The sequence below is a fragment of the Pundamilia nyererei genome, unplaced genomic scaffold, assembly GCF_000239375.1.
Source record: "Pundamilia nyererei isolate P.nyererei 1_Seehausen unplaced genomic scaffold, PunNye1.0 scaffold00010, whole genome shotgun sequence".
Classification (NCBI taxonomy): Eukaryota; Metazoa; Chordata; class Actinopteri; order Cichliformes; family Cichlidae; genus Pundamilia; species Pundamilia nyererei.
The window spans coordinates 1,087,014-1,104,863 of record NW_005187411.1 but is presented as its reverse complement, the minus strand read 5'-3'; the positions used below and the strand labels follow the sequence as shown (position 1 = coordinate 1,104,863).

Here is a 17,850-nt window from a genome sequence, read left to right as displayed (position 1 = left end):
CTAAAGAAAGCTGCCCGAAAATGACAGCTGAGTCAGACCTTTCTATAAATAAACATACAGCATACTGAACTATGGAAACAGAAGCAATCAAATCAAGTAGCATTCGACTCGCTTCACTGGCAATAAGCAAGTCCTCATTTTCAGAAGTGCGTCTAGCACCAGCTTCAACAGCCAGAACGGCGATACCTTCACAAGCAGGCAGTGAGCACAAATTTCAAACTATTTCCAACTTATCGGCTTAATTGCACAGCAAATGTAGTGTGTTTACGGGGGTAAAACACCCTAAAGTCAAAAGAATTTACGTTAGATTACCATGCGGTGTCTGGCTGAGGAAAGCTTTCATGTTAACACGTAGCTACATGCGTTTACACCTGGCATCTGTCAAAGAACACCCAACAGGCGCTTTCTCATTCATCCCCCCAGTTTTTCTGCCTTTCTGGATTTCAAACTGGTGACCTCCCAGACACCAGCTCTCGTCTCTAAAGCTACCGCTGCCATTTTTCAGTTACTTTTACGCTTCCGGCACCATTTGGGTCCCTGTTTGTTTTCAGGACCCTATAATTTCCCCACCAATCACTCACATAGGCCCCTGTCAAGGCTGCCATTCATAAAGTTTAAAGTAGTTTTTAGTGGTCCGTGGAGTTTATTGAAACATTAAATTTGTATCCCAGCAGTGATGGTGTATCTTTAGCCTTTAACTCACGTGCTCGGCCCGGGCCCCCTTACATCAACCGCCAATTATGTGCCTCTGCTGGGTGTGGGTTGAGCCTCGGCCAGAATGTCGAAGAAACCAAAAACATCGATTCCTAGGCAGTGGAGCGCACAGAAAGAGAAACAAAATGCGAAAAGCTTTCCCTCAAATACTGTTATCATTGCAGAGTACAGGCACAAACATCACCAGCATTGCCAGTAATGCTGTCCAGCTACTCTCTGGGGATTTTAGTGAAATCCACAGGCTGTTGTTAGATACGGATGAAGGCCTGAAGAACATGCAAGGCCTCAAAATGCCAGTTCATGCAGAAGGGTCAGGCAAGAAACTTTGCCCTGTCATGGCTTCCCATGCTTGTTTTTATCCTTATTTCAGCTCATGTTTGTTTTGTGGGGCATATGAAGAATCTGCAAAGAGTTATGCTCCAAAATAAGAGTTTCTGATTGGACACTAGCAGCAATAAAAAAAGTATATATGAATCCCTGTGTTATGCAATAAAAAAGCATTGACATATGACTCCATTAATAATCTGAAACTGCAAAGCTACTAACAAGAGTTGTGAGAAAAATATAGTGAAATAAATACTGCAATAATTATTGGATAGTGAAGTACCAAAAAAGCAAATACTCAAGAAGTACCTCAAATGACTCCTTAAATGACTGCTGTCACTAAACTACATGAAAAACAGCCATAAAATCTGTGCGATCTTAAAACAAGGAGCGATTCAGCTTTCACTTGCTCCCAGTGACTTTGGGCGTGTGCATAATTAGCTGTTTTCTCTGTTTTCTAAATTCAGTAAAAAAAATATTTGATGTCACATATCAAGGGTACAAAGTGACACAAAACTGAAAGCATGTGTGTGTTTTACAGTGGGGGGCTCACAAGGAATATAAGCACGAAGCGACGTCACTACCTCAAGTTTGAAGGCCGTTAACCTAATTCCTAATGGTTATTACAATGAGGCTTGCCAGCCACATCAAGCTGCTGCGGCGAAGTAATGAGAAGAGCAGATAGAGCTCTGCCATGTACTTTTCACAGCCTTCAATTCAGCTGCTAGAAGGCACAAGGACACTGCGTCCTTCTCGAATAAGTGCAGTGGCGTGTTAAGAAAAGCAAAAAAAATATATGCTGCAAGGTTATAAACAACATCAAAATTGCACTGTCAATTCAAGTCTTCCTCAAGCCAAAATGAGCTCTGGTTCCAAAGCGCAGCATGAGCCTTCCTGTCGCTTCACATGCAGATGCATGATGGGAGTTTTTTTTCATGCATAAAGAGATGAATCATTGTTTTCAGAACAACAGACTAAAAACAGAGAGCCTCTTTCGCATTGGCTTTGCCTTGTTTGAAAAAACATAAACTGAAATGATCTGAACCTAAACATACAAAATCCTAACTCCACCCTCCTTTGCTCTGTTCTTTCATCTAAATCTGACTAAAGCCGGAAAGCCTCGGCCTCCTCCTAGGGCACAAGCATAAAGAGATTTTAAAATAATAGAGCATAACTTGAAAAAAAATACATAGAACAAAACTGGTGGCACACTGATGTGGCGTTGGTGTGGCATTCACCAGTAATTTCATCAAAATAGAAACCTTCTGCTGTATATTTGCAGGAGAAACCTGATTTTCCAAAGCTGATGAAGCAAGACTAAACATGCACATTCAAAAGGAAAACTTCCAGTAGTGATAACTGGCTTAAGTGCTCTGCTCCTTCCAACTGAGACACACTTCAAGTAAATGCAATGTAACTTCTCTCTATCATTTTACTGCCTCTGGTAGTCAGTCTACACCTTTGCCGCGAGCTATCACTCCCAACTCTTTCATGAGCAAAATTTCAAATATTTGAAAATGAAGATCGCAAATTATATTACGTTTTATTTGACAGCAAGAGTGAACTTAAACAATACTTGCCAAACGTGATTAAGTGATATGAGCCGGGTGAAGGTAGCACTTTGGAAAATTGCAGATAATTTGGTCTAATTTACTAAAAAGGGGGTTCCAACAACCCATGTTGTAGAATCTTTAATTATATATGTGGTGGAAGATGCCAGTCACGGTCACATGTAGTATAGACGCCTTATGTAGAAACATTTTGAAGCCCTCAATCACGCAGTTCATCATCATTTCTGCAAATATACACATGTTGTCAGCAGTATGTATATACATTATAAGAACACAGGAAGAACATGTGCCATAACTGGCTGCGCCATTCACCAAGGAGATTTTGGGATGGGCCATGGACTACCCTACACATCGTTTATGGCTACTTGTGTGTTTGAGAACATGTGATTATTTGGGTGTATGCATTTCCTATGTGGCTGGGGTGAAACTGAGAAATTACAGTTGGAACATCTCAAAGTAAGCAACACAAGGTGGAGGGTGAGGGCGAGGGAGGATAATACTGGAGGACAGGAGTGAGGAAATACAACATTTTGACAGGAACTAGCTTTTATTGTAGGGATAGGACTGAAACCTCTGATGATGCACTGAGGCGGCCAAAAATAACAAGTGACCACAGGAGCATGGCCCCTTCTCTACAGCAGCGGTACCTCACTCCGGGGATAGGTGCTGTACCTCAGTAAAACCTGCCCTCTGGTGTTTAAACAGGAGTAGTGCACTCTAGTGTAGCAAACACTGCTACACTAGAGTGCATTTACAAGACTGCACAGAAACAAGCCCAAATGCCTTTCCCAGTGGCTCTTTATATAGATTTATTAGCTGTTTTGAGGGTGAAACACATACAAAAATATCCAAGTTAAGAAAAAGTGTTCATCTTGAAATAGAGGCTGAAATGAAAGCTACTTTGTCCTCTATTAGTCACATAACAAGCTGACCAAATAATAATACCCAGGAAATGTACTGAACTAAATATACGAATGCCTTCACATCAGTGAAAAAAATATTTTTAGTTCATTTCAGTCAAACTCCACAAAAGCTACTGTACCTTTCATGAAGGCAAGCTTTCCCCACCACTTCCCTTGTTTATGTTATCATGCAGGCATAGAGGTGTCCAGACAGACGGCACAGGTGAAGACAAGTTTCACCAGTCGGCTGGACAAGATGTAAATTTGGAGATGAGACATATAGTGCACTATACATCCTCAAAGCACGCTTTGTGAAGCTATACAGGTGCCGTTACAGACCTACAGTAGCTGTCTGTTTTGACTACCTTAAGATATTTTCATATTTAGAAAGAGGAATTTTAACATAAACATGTCCAGAGCAGATTTTTAAATGCCTCCTGTAAAATGCCATATGCATGTAACCAAGATGAAAATGAAAGGTGTCCTTGTTGCTCTCGTTGAGATTGTTTTTGTCCATTGCAAAAGTATACTTTTTTATTGTTTTATAGTTCAGGAGAAGACAGAAATAAGTGATAATCATGTGTCTGGATATTCAAGACATGGAGGAACCCTGATGTGACATGCCCGCTTTGGGCAGATCTGTCTGCTAATTACAGCCTAGCTGGAGGAGGGAGGTACTTGAGTGGTGGGGGCTTTTTTTTTTTTTTTAAATGATGCGCAGGGTAGATATGGTATAAATACCCACATCATTGTACTGGAGGGCAGCATATCCTCAGTTGTGCTCCTACCCTAAGGATATACAGCAGCACCAGGAGCTCACTGGTGCTGAGGAGTTTGGTTCTTCTTGTTGGATGCTGGTATGTGAAATTTCCTCTCTATCTCTAGGGGAGTGCTGTCAACATCTAGGCTTTGTGTGGGCCTTCAGTCATTCCTGTGACTGGTTGGAGAAAAATAGAGCAACTTCTGCTGCCTTTTACCTTCATTTGTAATACATGAGCCTGAAGTGTGGAAATAGAAAATTGTGCTTTCTGTTCTTATTTGTTGTCTAGTATTGTTTCTGTAAGAAAGATTAAAGCATGTTCTTGTACCAGAAAAGTTTTCAGGCTCTCTAAAATTCACACTAATACAAACACTAAAGCTTGATGGCACTTTTTATACCTTGAAAACAGATGTACTGACTTTCTTCTTCTTCTCCTCCTCCATTGCAGGTTTGACCTTGCAAGATGGACATACGTGTAGCGACCATCCTCCTCCTTGTGGTGGCCTCTGCAGCAGCCCACGGAAAGGGTTACGTAGTGAGGAAGGTGATGCCTGTGAAGAGCCATGGTAAGAATACGCATCATTTCGCCCTGTGTTCAATCAGTTTGTGAGCTTCACGAACAGCCTATCAACTTTATGGGAGATCTTCTTCCATAAAGTTGGTCTTATTTGAGCAACACTGTATGGCAGGATTTCCTTACCTTCAGTGAGGGGGATAGCTGTTTTGACCAATAGAGGTACCGTAAGCAGCCTGGCAGATGATAGGCACAGCTGCACTTTACTTTGAAAGCTGAACTCCACCTTGCTCTGGGCCAGTGTTGCTCTCTGATTGGCTACAACAGGTTGCATGCCTCTCCAATCACGCAGTGAGGCCGGAAATTGCAGGTTATTTGCACGAAGCAGAGCTTGCAGGTTTTTGTTTTCCTCTAAATCACCAGATTAAATCTCCCTCTGTAGTTTTTGTAGCATTTCCTGTATATTTGTATCCTTATATTCACCCAAAGCGCTAGCTCCGTAGTGTAGTGGTTTAAACATTCCCCAAACAAGCAAAAGATCCCTGGAGGAGATAAAAAAAATCCTGTTAAGAAGGGAATCGAACAGGCGGAGCTTTTCTCTGTGGCGACCCCTTATGACTAAGTGAGCCGAGTTATTCACATTAGCAACAGTTTTATTACTTTATTTTATTCTATTTTGCGCACGTTTCACAGGAAGGCACTTTAATTCTGTTTACAATCTGGCAGAGTTATTCGCTCTATTTGTTAAGCAAGCAATTTATTTAATTGTTAACATGAGTTACGTTTGATTTTCTTTTCTTTTTATTATTTTGCCAAACACAAAAAGAGAGGTTGTGTGTTTCCCAAACGCAGTGCAAAATGTGAAGTGTCGCTTTTGTGTCATCAGCTCATTGCTGTTTCTATTTGAGAAAGTAGCTGTTATGGGGTTATTTTTAGTTTCACACTGACAATTAAAGTCCAGTCACCCAGCAGTGTGGTTTGTTTGGGTGCGCCTGTTTAACGCAAAAGTAGAAACATCTGTTTGGCTTTATCCAAACTAAATCAGAATAAGCCAAGGAGTGAGCCTTTTACACTCAAACCCATGTGACCACATTAAGGCAGCAAATAAAAAAGAGCTCCCTCTTATTTTGCTTGAGTAGCTCCTAAACAAATCATAAGGCTCTCATTAAAATCTGAAACCTGTATTTTGTATTAAAAATAGTCATTCAGCAGGTTACATGCAGCCATATTTCTTTACGTTATGCTTTTTCTGTATTAAAATTAATTATTAGAATAATACTAAACATGCATCTGTTTATATGGGGTTGCTTCAAAATAAAATATGCATGTAACATCTTATAATATCTGTACATCAATAGGTGAGTTGTATGTGGGCGTATCTCACAAGTTAGACCATTGCTTCATTAGAGTTAAACATGCCCTGCCTTCTGGATCAATTAGTCGATCATGTTTCAGCCATTTTAAAAAATGAAGAACATTATGTAGAGAGGTTTTCTTAAAAGCTAAAATTCAGCTCATATTTGATTGCTGAAAGTCATATTGCTTGTGAACGCTGCAAAACTGATGCACACTCAAACACACTAAGCACTGAGAGCTGGCCAGAACATCCATGACCCAGCACTTGTCCCTTGAATGGGATGCAGTCAGAGTTACTGAACATCCTAAACAGACCCTAATTTGAAATAAGTGGTTGAATTTTATGCACAGACTTAAGGTATCCTGAACATACACACAGAGATTTCTTTCACTTTGTTACTTTGTGTCCATTTTTGTTTTTTGTTTTTGTTTTTTTGTTGTTTGCTAATGGAACTAATGATGGTTTCTCTTTAACTCTTCACAGTGGTGTCAGTGGCAGGTGAGCCTGGTCCTCCAGGTGAGCCAGGCCCCGAGGGACCTTCTGGCCCTCCTGGCCCACCAGGTGAAAATGGTGTAGGCTATTCTGGACCTCAAGGACCTCCCGGACCCCCTGGATCTCCTGGCCGCTCCATTGCTGGTAAACCTGGATCTCCAGGTGGTCCTGGCAAACCTGGCAGGCCTGGAGACTCTGGTGAGAAGGGAGATACTGGAGCCACTGGCCCTCAAGGACCTAGGGGAGTCCCTGGATCACCAGGAAGCCCTGGACCTGCTGGCCTCTCTGCTACTGGCAAGCCTGGACCATCAGGTCTTCCTGGAGCAATGGGACCTAGAGGAGAGCCTGGTCTGAAAGGACATCCAGGTATCCCTGGACTGCCAGGTTCTAAGGGTGATAGAGGGGTGGGAGCACCTGGACCTCAGGGTGAGACAGGACCTGAAGGGCCTATGGGTCCACCTGGAGCTACAGGTTCATCTGGAGTTGGAAAGCCAGGAAAACCAGGTTCCCCAGGTGAGCCAGGAAAATCAGGTAGCCCAGGTAGCGATGGTGCCCCTGGTCCCATGGGACCTCAGGGACCTAAAGGACACACCGGTGCCCCAGGTGTTGGTATTCCAGGTAAACCAGGTGAGAATGGTGCCCCCGGTCTGCCTGGTCCAAGTGGCCCTAAAGGCAACCAGGGACCTACTGGATCCACTGGTGCCCCTGGAGTGCCTGGATATGGAAAGCCAGGTGCAAATGGAGAGAAAGGAGAAAGGGGAGCTACAGGTAGCACTGGTGCTACAGGCTCAAAGGGTGAGCAAGGTCCAACTGGATATACTGGTGCTACTGGTGCAACTGGCCCAACTGGTCCTACTGGACCTCAGGGTGAAAGAGGTTTCACAGGTGCACCTGGTGCTGTTGGCCCTAAAGGTGACACAGGAGCAACTGGTCCTCAGGGACCTAAGGGAAACAAGGGAGATCAGGGAGCACAGGGTTTCCAAGGTAAGCAGGGTTACCCAGGACCAGCTGGTCCTGCTGGGGCCAGAGGGGAAACTGGACCCACAGGTGAAAAAGGAAATGGAGGTGCCCCAGGTACCCCAGGAGCCCCAGGTATCCCAGGCCCTGCTGGACCCAAAGGTCATCCTGGTCGCCCAGGTGAGCAAGGTCCCTCTGGATCAGATGGTGCACCAGGTTCAAGAGGACCTACTGGGCCTCAAGGTCCCGCTGGTGCTCCAGGCCTCAAGGGACACCCAGGTCTCCCTGGTGCCCCTGGCCCCGCTGGTTTGGCTGCTAAGGGTCTCACTGGACCTGAGGGTCCTCCTGGTCAACCTGGTGAGCCCGGCTCTGATGGAGAACCTGGCCCAGCTGGCCCTCCTGGTCCCCCTGGCCCTCCAGGTGAGGTTGTATTTGAGAAGGGCAAGGGCATGGGTGTGAGCGAGATTATGGTGAAGTCCCCCATGTCTGCTTTCACTGCAGCTCTGACCACCCCCTACCCTCCTGCTGGCAGCCCCATTAAATTTGACCACATAGTGTATAATGCTGAGAATCACTATGACCCTGAGTCAGGCATTTTCACTTGCCAGGTTCCTGGAGTGTACTTCTTCTCTTATAGCATCCATGTCAATGGAGCTCATGCCCTGGTGGCTCTGTACAAGAATGGCCAGCCTGTTATGTTCACTTATGATGAGTACAACAAGGGTTTCCTTGACCAGATGTCTGGTAGTGCTGTCCTCTTGCTCGATGAGCAGGATACAGTTTACGTCCAGATCCCTGACGATGAGGCCAATGGCGTCTTTGCTGCAGAGAATGTCCACTGCTCTTTCTCTGGGTTCCTCATCGCTTCAACGTGATACGTTGATTCAGTAGTTTCCGAAAGCCAACCAACTAAATTTGCCATTTCTCAAACTAAACTCCCTGTTCGTTTTTCCTCAACCTAACAGACAGGCAGTTCACCATTTTTGAGAAATAGTTGCATCTCGACTTGAAAACTACAAGAAATAGGTGCTTAGAAGAAGGAAAACTAATTTATGAACACAGGTGATCAGGGGTGGGGTAAGCAATCCACAATGTTACCAGTGAGATTTTAATGGAGACAGCATGTGAAATTGAGATGTTAAACTGTGTTATGTCCTGACTTTTTCTTTTCCATTCTGTTCCTTTTACTGACTTCAACTGGTGACTCTTAATTTAGTGTTTGTCTGCTTTTGTTTGTTTTTATACAACCTTGTTTTTTTTTTTCTTTCAGTTTTTTTGTTTGGGTTACCAATAATCTTATTAAAAGTACCCTAATACTTTTTTCTGTGCAACCTGTTGTACTAAATGTGACTTGAATATATTGTGAAATGGTAATGGTCAAATTGACCGTTATGACGAAATAAGTCACCAAAATGCTGTCATGGAAACACAAACTGTTTTAACAGCAACATCGTTGTATCCCTGGACATACATTGTGTCATGTAATGTCATGTAATGACCAAAATAAATGATGTCTTAATGAATGTTCTGTATCAGAAGTTTTTTTTTTTATTTAGCAGCTCATTTAATTTGAAAACTAAAAAAGAACTCAGTTAGAGGCACATAAAACAACACAAAAACTGCTTAAGAAGACACACAGTCATAAGAGTCAACTCACTTTGAGTATTTTGTGAGCACTGGTTGAGTTCTGTAAAAAAATAAAACCCTAATCCAATTTAGTTTTCCTGCAGATTCATAAATTAAAACAAGAAATCAAGTTATAATTGTGATCTGTGACAGGTTCAACACAAGATTAAGTTATTGTGAAAAAATACAAAAGTAATTTAATATAAATATTATTAATACTAAAGTTACCTAAGATGAAGCATCTTAAGTCAGCAACATGCATTCATCTACTTAATGGAAGCTTATTCCAGCTGACTACCACAGAAAGGCGGGGCGTACCGTGGACAGGTATGCCCACAGAGACGCAGGGATAAGATGAACAATCCACAGCGAGGCTCTAATCACCCGGCAGGTTCAAACCAAGCACTGGACTACCATGCCATTATTTGTTAGTAACAAGACGTTTTAATTTTAAGCACTCATATGGGTTTTGTAAGCAAAATTTTGGCTGACAAATGTGAAGTGGAAGTATCAGGTACTATAAAATGGATCTTCCTACCAACGTTACTGTTGGACTTACTGTCCTCAGTGTAATGTAACTTATATAATTATATATAATGTACATAATGATGTATTTCTATTCATTTGTGGTCATTTTGTTAAATGTATCACTATAAATTGGTATCCTGTGCACAGTATTAACTACATGCAGCACTGTGCAAAAGCCGCCCCTCATTTCTCTATATTTTGCTGAGAAAATGGGAAATAGGTGCAGCAGACATGTGCAAACATACATGGATATACAGTTTATAAGGGAAAAACAGAGTTTGAACATTTCTAACAAGCTTAAAAGTCAATATATGGTATGACCACCTTTATTCTTCAACACAGTCTTAACTCTTAGGCAATAATAGTAATTATTATTATGTAAGACCAACCATTGCTAATTTAGTCTACCCTTGAAGTTGAGATTCTCTTACAAATTTGCCATCGATCATATCAATTTAACCAGCTTGTAGTCAGTATATGTGTTTAAAAAGTGCTTAAAATTCACACATACTTCAGTGCAGTACATGGTCCTAAACAGAGGCTAAAATAGATTAAATAAAAAATCTCTCTCCACATGATGGCTACCAGTTGCCTGCTTGGCAGCCAAAGTTTACAAAGTCTACTCTACCATGCAAGCCTCAATATGAGAGTGCTGAATATAGTTTGGGTGTGGAATGAGGGACAGGGATGGTCCTTTGGCAGGGAGGCAGCTGTTTGATCTCGCTTGGGGGAAAGAGCGTGACAGTGGTTAGGTGAGGGGCCCAAGGGAAAGAAAAGAGAGGAAGCTGGCTGAAGTAAACTGCTGGGTATTGCCATCTGAGGGTACTTCCATTTGGAGATGGCCTGTGGTTGTTGCAATGAGGTGGGACAGCGCAGATGGAGAGCTGCCTCTGGCTGACTCCACAAGCCGCACTCTAAAATTATCTGCTGAGACTACGAAGAATAATTTACTTTGATATATTTTTGTTAGTAGGTTCACCTTGTATGTCTATCTATACAGTTGTGCATCTGTTTGGAAAGAAAGAAGCAACGCAAAGAGGAACCAGATGTTCTTGAGTAGGATGCAGAGAGATGTGTGTATGGCAGCATGTGAGGAACACTGGGTGTTACAAGAAGCAGCACGTCTCTCAACAACCTGACCAAAATGGACAAGCAGTTTAAGAAGCAGAAATAGAAGTATTATGTGTAAAACACACCCTTTTTGCGGTGGCCAGAGCTACGGTGTCCAAGGTTAGAGTGGGTGCAAAGGAAATAGAGGGTTTGAAATGTGCACGGGTAGAGCTGTGTGCTGCCAAAAAAACACCCTGCAGGAGTGTTTTGCTTTCTCCTCCACTCTTAAAAACATTCTGGTGTTTATGGGGTTTCATGGAAGGAATCTCGCACAGGCATCAATTCAGTCTATGCTGTTTGCGAAAGACACTAAACCTCCAGACGTTGTAAAAATGTTTGTTTCAAACACTATCATTTATGGTCCAAAACCAGAAACTCTGAGTTCGGATGCAACGCCACTGACCCTGAATCATGTGGCACAATTATGTTGTGTAGTTCCTTCATTGGTAAATCACTAAAAATACTATTGGGCAGCAATCATATCTCACTTTAGGTTCACTCGAGATTAAGTTTGTTTTAGGGAAAGAAATGTGCCTGTCTTAAACGCAACAAGGTCCTCAAAGGCCAACTTCACCAGCTAATTTATCATTACTTTTGCTCTAATTTAGTAAATGAGGTGAATATTTAAATAAGTGACCGTCGCCTCTTCATTACAAGGACTGCAGTTTTCTTCTAACATCTTGGAGTATTACCTCCGAGACTTTTGTCAAATTTAGTTTATGTTGATGTTGTGTAATGTATGTATGGTCGGAAGGGTAAGATGGCACTGGCAAAAGGTCAGCAGCCTTAACCTAATTTCCTTCGGGTCAACCTTCAGGATCAATAAAGTTTTATTGAACTGAGTTGAATTGAAAATCATTCCCCTCAAGGCTTCTAAAAGTAGGATAGGAGAGGGGTCTAGATCTGCCCCCTCTCCTGAGGAACTAGCTTACAGTTTGGATTTAGCAGACAAATACTTAGAATCCTAAATACAACTCATTGCATTAACAAAAAAGAAAAAAAAAGCCTTCTGTATGTGTGAAATCTTTCAGTGCACCACACGATGGTGCTGTGAAACAAAGAATCTGTATATCTGTGGCTACAGCAGCCGACCTCAGCTCTGAATACCAGTCTAAACTCTCCCACTCCCTCTCCAGATTTATGATGGGTATTATAAAAGGGCAGCAGTGGTGTTTTTATGCTTTTTAAACATAAATAAAGGAGCTCAAGAGTGCCAATCCACATTTTGTTGCTTTATTCTTCAGCAGTACTCACATATAATAAACTGAACACCTTAATACCAGTTTGCAGATATTGTTACATTTCATGTTGAATAAGGTGAGTTTCATATACAAAACAAAAAGAGAAAAAAAAAAACGAAAAAAAAAACCCAATGCTGTTTAAAGACAGTACCCCCAACCACGGATTTATGTGCTTTCTTGTGTAGATTTTTTAGGTATTGTAGGCATTGTAGTCATCACAGCTTGATGCGAAACTTGCTTAAAACATCTCCCAATTTTATTCAATCTTACAAATGGTGAAAAAACAAGAAAACTTCATTTACAATGGGTAATTGTTAAAAACTTCAGTCATTTAGGTACATCTCAGTCATAAAACCAGTAATATCAAAGTCTATACAACGTGCATTACTACAGAGTTTGGAAACAGTGGAATCTAATGGAAAGTGATGAGCACCTACTGTTTAACAGTTGACTAAATCTAGTTCATTCAGGAATGGTTTGTGTTCACAGGAGCGGTTTGTGTTCACAGGAGCGTTGAGCTTCAAGAGTTGTAAACAACTGTGCACTGCAATGACAACATTTAAGACTTGGACTTTCCCTTTAAATACCACAATGTGTCAGATCTTGCAGACACAGCTTTAGCTGCTACATCCAATTGCCCAGCACCAAACACTTTTGATTAAATATGTGTCAAATTCAGCAACGTGTTGACAGTCACGGTTTCATGTAGAAAAAAAAAAATAGGGGGGGAAAAAAAAAAAAAGTAAAAATTCCCACTCACATTTGCACTCTCACACTCACCCATATCACAAATGCAAGCACCAATAAGCAGTGAGGAAGCAGCACACTCTCCATTACACCTCCTGTCCATCACTGCCAGGGACATTGCAGTTATGGATGAGATGGTTGCAGAGTAGTAAACAAACACTAAAGCAAAAAAAACAAAAACAAAAAAAAAATCCCTGGTTTTAGACAAAGTCCTCGCATTCCTTCAGATGGGCTACATTGTCTCCTTCATTCTGTTGTCTGGTTCAGCAGGATTACTCGGCGGCAGCAGCGGCTTCTGGACTGGCTGCCGTTTCTGGCTCAGTAGGTGAAGCTTCAGCTGGCTTTTCCTCTCCTGCGGTTTCCTCTGCCTTCCCCTCCTCGGCCTTTGGCTCCTCAGCTGCAGCTTCCTTGGCTTCCTCGCCGGCCTCATCTGGCTTGGCCTCTTCAGTAGGTGCCTCAGATGTCGCCTTCTCCCCTTCGGCTGGTTCTGCTGCTGCTCCCGCACCGTCCTCTGTCGCCTCTTCGGACTCTTTCTTGGTCTTCTTGAAAGAGAAGCCACTGAGCTTGAAGGACGGTTTCTTGAAAGAGAAACGCTTTTTCTTCTGCTTGCCATCCTCGCTAGTAGACGGAGTGCCTTCCTCAGGTTTGGCAGAAGCTTCTCCATTTGTGGCGGCAGGCTCCTTCTCTCCATTGGCTTCGGCACCCTCTACCTTTTCACCTTCTTCTTTTGGTGCCTCCTCAGTAGGAGTGCTTCCATTGGCCTGCACTTCGGCTTTGTTGACTTCCTCTGTAGCAGGAGAGGTATCCCCGTTGGTCTTGGCATGGCCATTTTCCTGGAAGAAAACAGAATAAAAATGAAATTACTGAACATGCACTTATTTAAGTTCATTAGGTCAAACACACTCATAAGTGTGTGCAGGGCTATCCCCTGCAAAGCCTGGTGTCCTGTGATATTTAATTATACTCACAGACTAGCAGTAACCAATAAGAAAAAGCTCCTTAAACTGCAACAACATCTGTTACCAGGAGAGTGACGACAGATCTGTGGCTTACAGCAGTAGGCTAGTTGCTTAGACGGTAGTACAACCGGGATCCACGAGGTGGCGTTCAGATTGAAGCCAGTGGAAACAACATAGGAATTCGCAACCCCCCCCCCCCATCATCTCATCCCTTCCTTTAAATGCCCCGTGTAGTCCACCAATGTGCACCATTTTAAAATTTTCATGCACTTGCTCATCCTACTCTTTTCTGCTTTTTATAGTTTGCGGATTCTGCGGCCCGTGTCTGCAACAAAAAAAAGAAAGAAAAAAAACCGTGGCTCATTTCGTCAATCTGGCAACAAAGGCGTGGTACCGTTTTTTAAAATGGCCATGCCACATTGAGAGCGGCCACAAACCCCTGCTGCACACATTTCAACCAAATGAATAAGCACAGGCGCAATGTTTAGACACAGGAGCCGCAGAACAGCTGCGATTATTTTACAAACAATTTAAAAAGAAAACGATTTTTAAATAATTCTGCGATCATCACTCACTGGAATAGTTGTGCAGCAACATTCAGGCATTTTTTTTGTAGGATGAATTAAAAAAAATACATTTGTGTATCAATTTAAATGATTTCACTTAAAAGTTTTGATATATAGTTTAAATGCGTTGGAGAAAATAACCTGAAACTGTGCATTTGCCGGTGAAAAACGTGCAGGCCTACATGTGGCCACTTTCCCTGAAAGCCGGTGAGCGTGGAGATGCGCTACAGGGAACATTGAGCACACCATTGACGCAACACATTGCTAAATTGAGGCAAAATTCCGCGTGCGCAATTAAGATCTGAATCATTCTTTTCAACAACAAAAAAGCCCACAAAACTACCTGTCCGTTCGTTTTTGCTGCAACGGCTGCACCTTCTGCTGGCTGTTCCACGGCGGCTTCCTCTTTTCCAGCGGTTTTGGAGATTTGTGCTCCCATGCTTTTGTTCCAACAAAGGGACCCAACCGATCAAATGAATGAACAAAGACCGCAAGCTTCCTCCCCAGAAAAATCAAGTCAAACGCCGACTCCCCCTTCTGCAACCGAGGAATCAGCACGGAATCACGATGACCACAAAGGGACGTGCGAGCGCTTGCACAAGGAAAAAGTAGCTAAGGTGCGAAAGACGCGAATTCTTTCGATTTTTTTCCCCGAACGGAGTTCCTTAATGGAGAAATTGGCCCCGCCGCAAATGAGATGCGGAGTACAACGCCCAAGTCCGCTGATGAATGGGCAATGGGGCTATGACGACAAAGCCATCCGGTCTCCACCAATCAAAAGTCCGAAATCCCAAAGAGTGGGGAGGTCATGGAGTGGCTGGCGGGGAGGAGGGGGGGCACGGACAATAGGAGAGACACAACAACATGGCTTACAACTTGTTTTTTCTTTTCTTTTCTTTTCCCAGAAACTTGATGATCCATGTTTTGGTTTATATTGAGCATAAGGTTTAGATTAGACATATCTGATAATTCTCCCCTGGAAAAGTGCAAAATATTTGCTTGCACATAAACATGGCCACTGATTTGCACTGAAAAACGTCTGTTCTCTGTACCGGTAAATATTTTGTTTTGTCTAATTTCTAAGTGCATGATAACGGCGATTGTGTGCAACACAGCAATCATGTATATTTTTTACATATGTGTAATATTTTATCGAAAACACGGCTTACACTTTAGCCTAATTTGGCTGCAACAAAGAGCCCTAAAACTGTTCATCACAGCTTGTAAATGAATGCAAGCCCTCCAAACAACAGTATGTTCTGAAGGCTGGGTTGACTAAGCATCACTCAGCTGGTCTCACCTTATCGTTAGCTTCATAGCATAAGTGCCTAAGTCATTTTTTTGTGTTTTCGGAAAACAAGAAAAAACTAATTAGTTTTTTCTTGTTTTCCAAAAACACAAAAAAATGACTTAGGCACTTATGCTATGAAGCTAACGTTATGTCATCATGGCACCCTACTGACATACGCCCCACTCAGTAAACAGACATCCCCTGTTACTATAAGACCATGTGCCCAAAACTTCTCTTATCCCTCTTCTTGCATAATAGTGTCTTGTCTGCTCCTTGCAGCGGGAGCATCCCAGTGACCCAGATATAATGAGAGTTTATGGCTCTCTGCTGCTGTCTGCTCCAGCAGCCTGCAGTGCTCTAACTCCACCAGCAGCCACAAGTCTCCTCTCTCTGCTAGAGCTGTATGACCCACATCTCCATGGTTACTGTTAGTCCAAAATGGCTGCAAGGAAGAGGCAGTGCATTTGCTGAATAGGGCTTTAGAGATGGTGACTCTGGGAGGTGGAGAAGCAGGGTGAGAGTGGAGTGAAGACAGCCCGGCAAAGCACTCAGCAGTTTGTGGATTAGGGTGCCTTCTTTAACCCACCCTCAGCAGCCTAACTAGGCCACACTCATTGTTGTTATATTTTGATTAAATGCAAAGCTGTAGCATAATTATGATGAGCTGCCATAAATATGATAACATGGGGAGAAAGCATAAAGATGTTTGTTTAACTTTCATTCTTTTTAACAGGCCACATTTTTAAGTCAGCATCTACATTTATCAGTATCACAGTTTATTGTGATCATTTGTTTGCTTTTGTCAAATTCATAGAGTAGTTACACTATCCTAGTTAAATAAAAATAAATACAAAATATAGAGTTTTAGTATAAAAGCACTTATTTCTTTTTATTGTTAATAGCCATGCTAAAACCCAAGGGAGTATACAGCTCACATACAGAACCATGAAGCATTTTAAGCTCATTTCCAGTAACAAATATTGCTATCCTGAGTTTTTTTTTAATGAATATTTCTGGTCAGACACATATAACAGACAAAATGTGAGTTTCTTCATATCCTATTAAAGCTGAAGAGCTGAACCAATTAGCCAGCTGCCACAAAATATGGATGAAATTTGAAGTCTGTATACGGCGAGCTGTTCTTTTGTTTTTTCTTTATTTTCTTAATTTTATTGTCTTTTATTTTTATTCATTTGGCAGTGGCAGGTTTGGTTTTTAGCTCCTGTCTTTATGTCAGAGTGTATATGAGCAAGTCATTATTTGTGACTACTGTGAATAAAAATGTTATCATTTTTTATAGATAGCTGATAAATACTAACAGCTGAAAAACTGAATGAATGTTAAGTGAATGGAGGAAATTTATGAAATTTATTTATGAAAATGTCCAAATCATTTGTCATTAGTAAGAGTGACATGAGGGTGTTTATACATTGCTTACCTGGGCAAGCGATGGTAACAGGATAAGGAGAAGGCAAGCAAATGGAGGCAGTTTTGTGCTCCTGCCAATGTTGTACTGGGAAATCCTGCGATCTGACTTTCATGTGGACATTGCTTTGACATGTACTGCCCACCTTCTCTTCACAGCAGCAGCATTTCTTGATAGCAGTGCACCCACACAGTGGTTTGAAGGCTATGGAAAAGAGTTCAAGGTGTTGATTTGGCCTCCAAAATCCCCAGAAGTCCAGTCTGTAGTCAAGTTCACAGACCACAGGACAACTTCAGAGCTCTTGTGGATTCTGTACCTCAGCGGGTCAGGGCTTGAAAGCACAAGGGGACTTACACAGATGATTGATGGATGCACACTGAAACACTCTTACTTTAGTGCAGTACGCATGGAAACAAAAGTACTGTAACTTTATTGGACTTCCCTTCAAGTGCAATATTCAGTGTAACATTGTCACTGTGATCATTTTAAAACCTTTTATAGAAGTCATGTGATTGATTTAGACTATAGGTGTTAAACATAGGACCTGTTGGCCAGACCTGCCTTGGCAAAGGGCTGAACAGCACTTGTACTTAAAGAAAAGGGAGCATGGTGTATGTGTAGATAAAATTATTTAGGGGAATCGTTTTTCTGTTATCATCCACTTGGATTGTACAGATTGGATTGTATTTGGACAAGGAACTAAAAGGAATTTCACACATCTTGATTAGATTGTATATAAGGGTAAAACTTACGGCAGAGGTAGCC

The 17,850-nt window shown here is 42.1% G+C and overlaps 2 protein-coding genes across 2 annotated transcripts; one reads left to right on the top strand and one right to left on the bottom strand.

The window, feature by feature from the left end:
• Window positions 1-4,287: 4,287 nt before the first annotated feature.
• On the top strand, window positions 4,288-9,070 carry col10a1a (collagen, type X, alpha 1a). Its single transcript, XM_005723748.1, has 3 exons — window positions 4,288-4,368; window positions 4,720-4,837; window positions 6,626-9,070. The coding sequence occupies exons 2-3, from the start codon at window positions 4,735-4,737 to the stop codon at window positions 8,464-8,466; spliced, it is 1,944 nt and encodes a 647-aa protein (XP_005723805.1). The 5' UTR covers window positions 4,288-4,368; window positions 4,720-4,734; the 3' UTR covers window positions 8,467-9,070.
• Window positions 9,071-12,588: 3,518 nt separating this feature from the next.
• Window positions 12,589-15,119, bottom strand: marcksb (myristoylated alanine-rich protein kinase C substrate b). The gene is made up of 2 exons (XM_005723747.2): window positions 14,712-15,119; window positions 12,589-13,676 (listed from the first exon to the last, which is right to left on the bottom strand). Exons 1-2 carry the CDS (start codon window positions 14,805-14,807, stop codon window positions 13,116-13,118), a joined length of 657 nt encoding a protein of 218 aa, XP_005723804.1. The 5' UTR covers window positions 14,808-15,119; the 3' UTR covers window positions 12,589-13,115.
• Window positions 15,120-17,850: the final 2,731 nt, after the last annotated feature.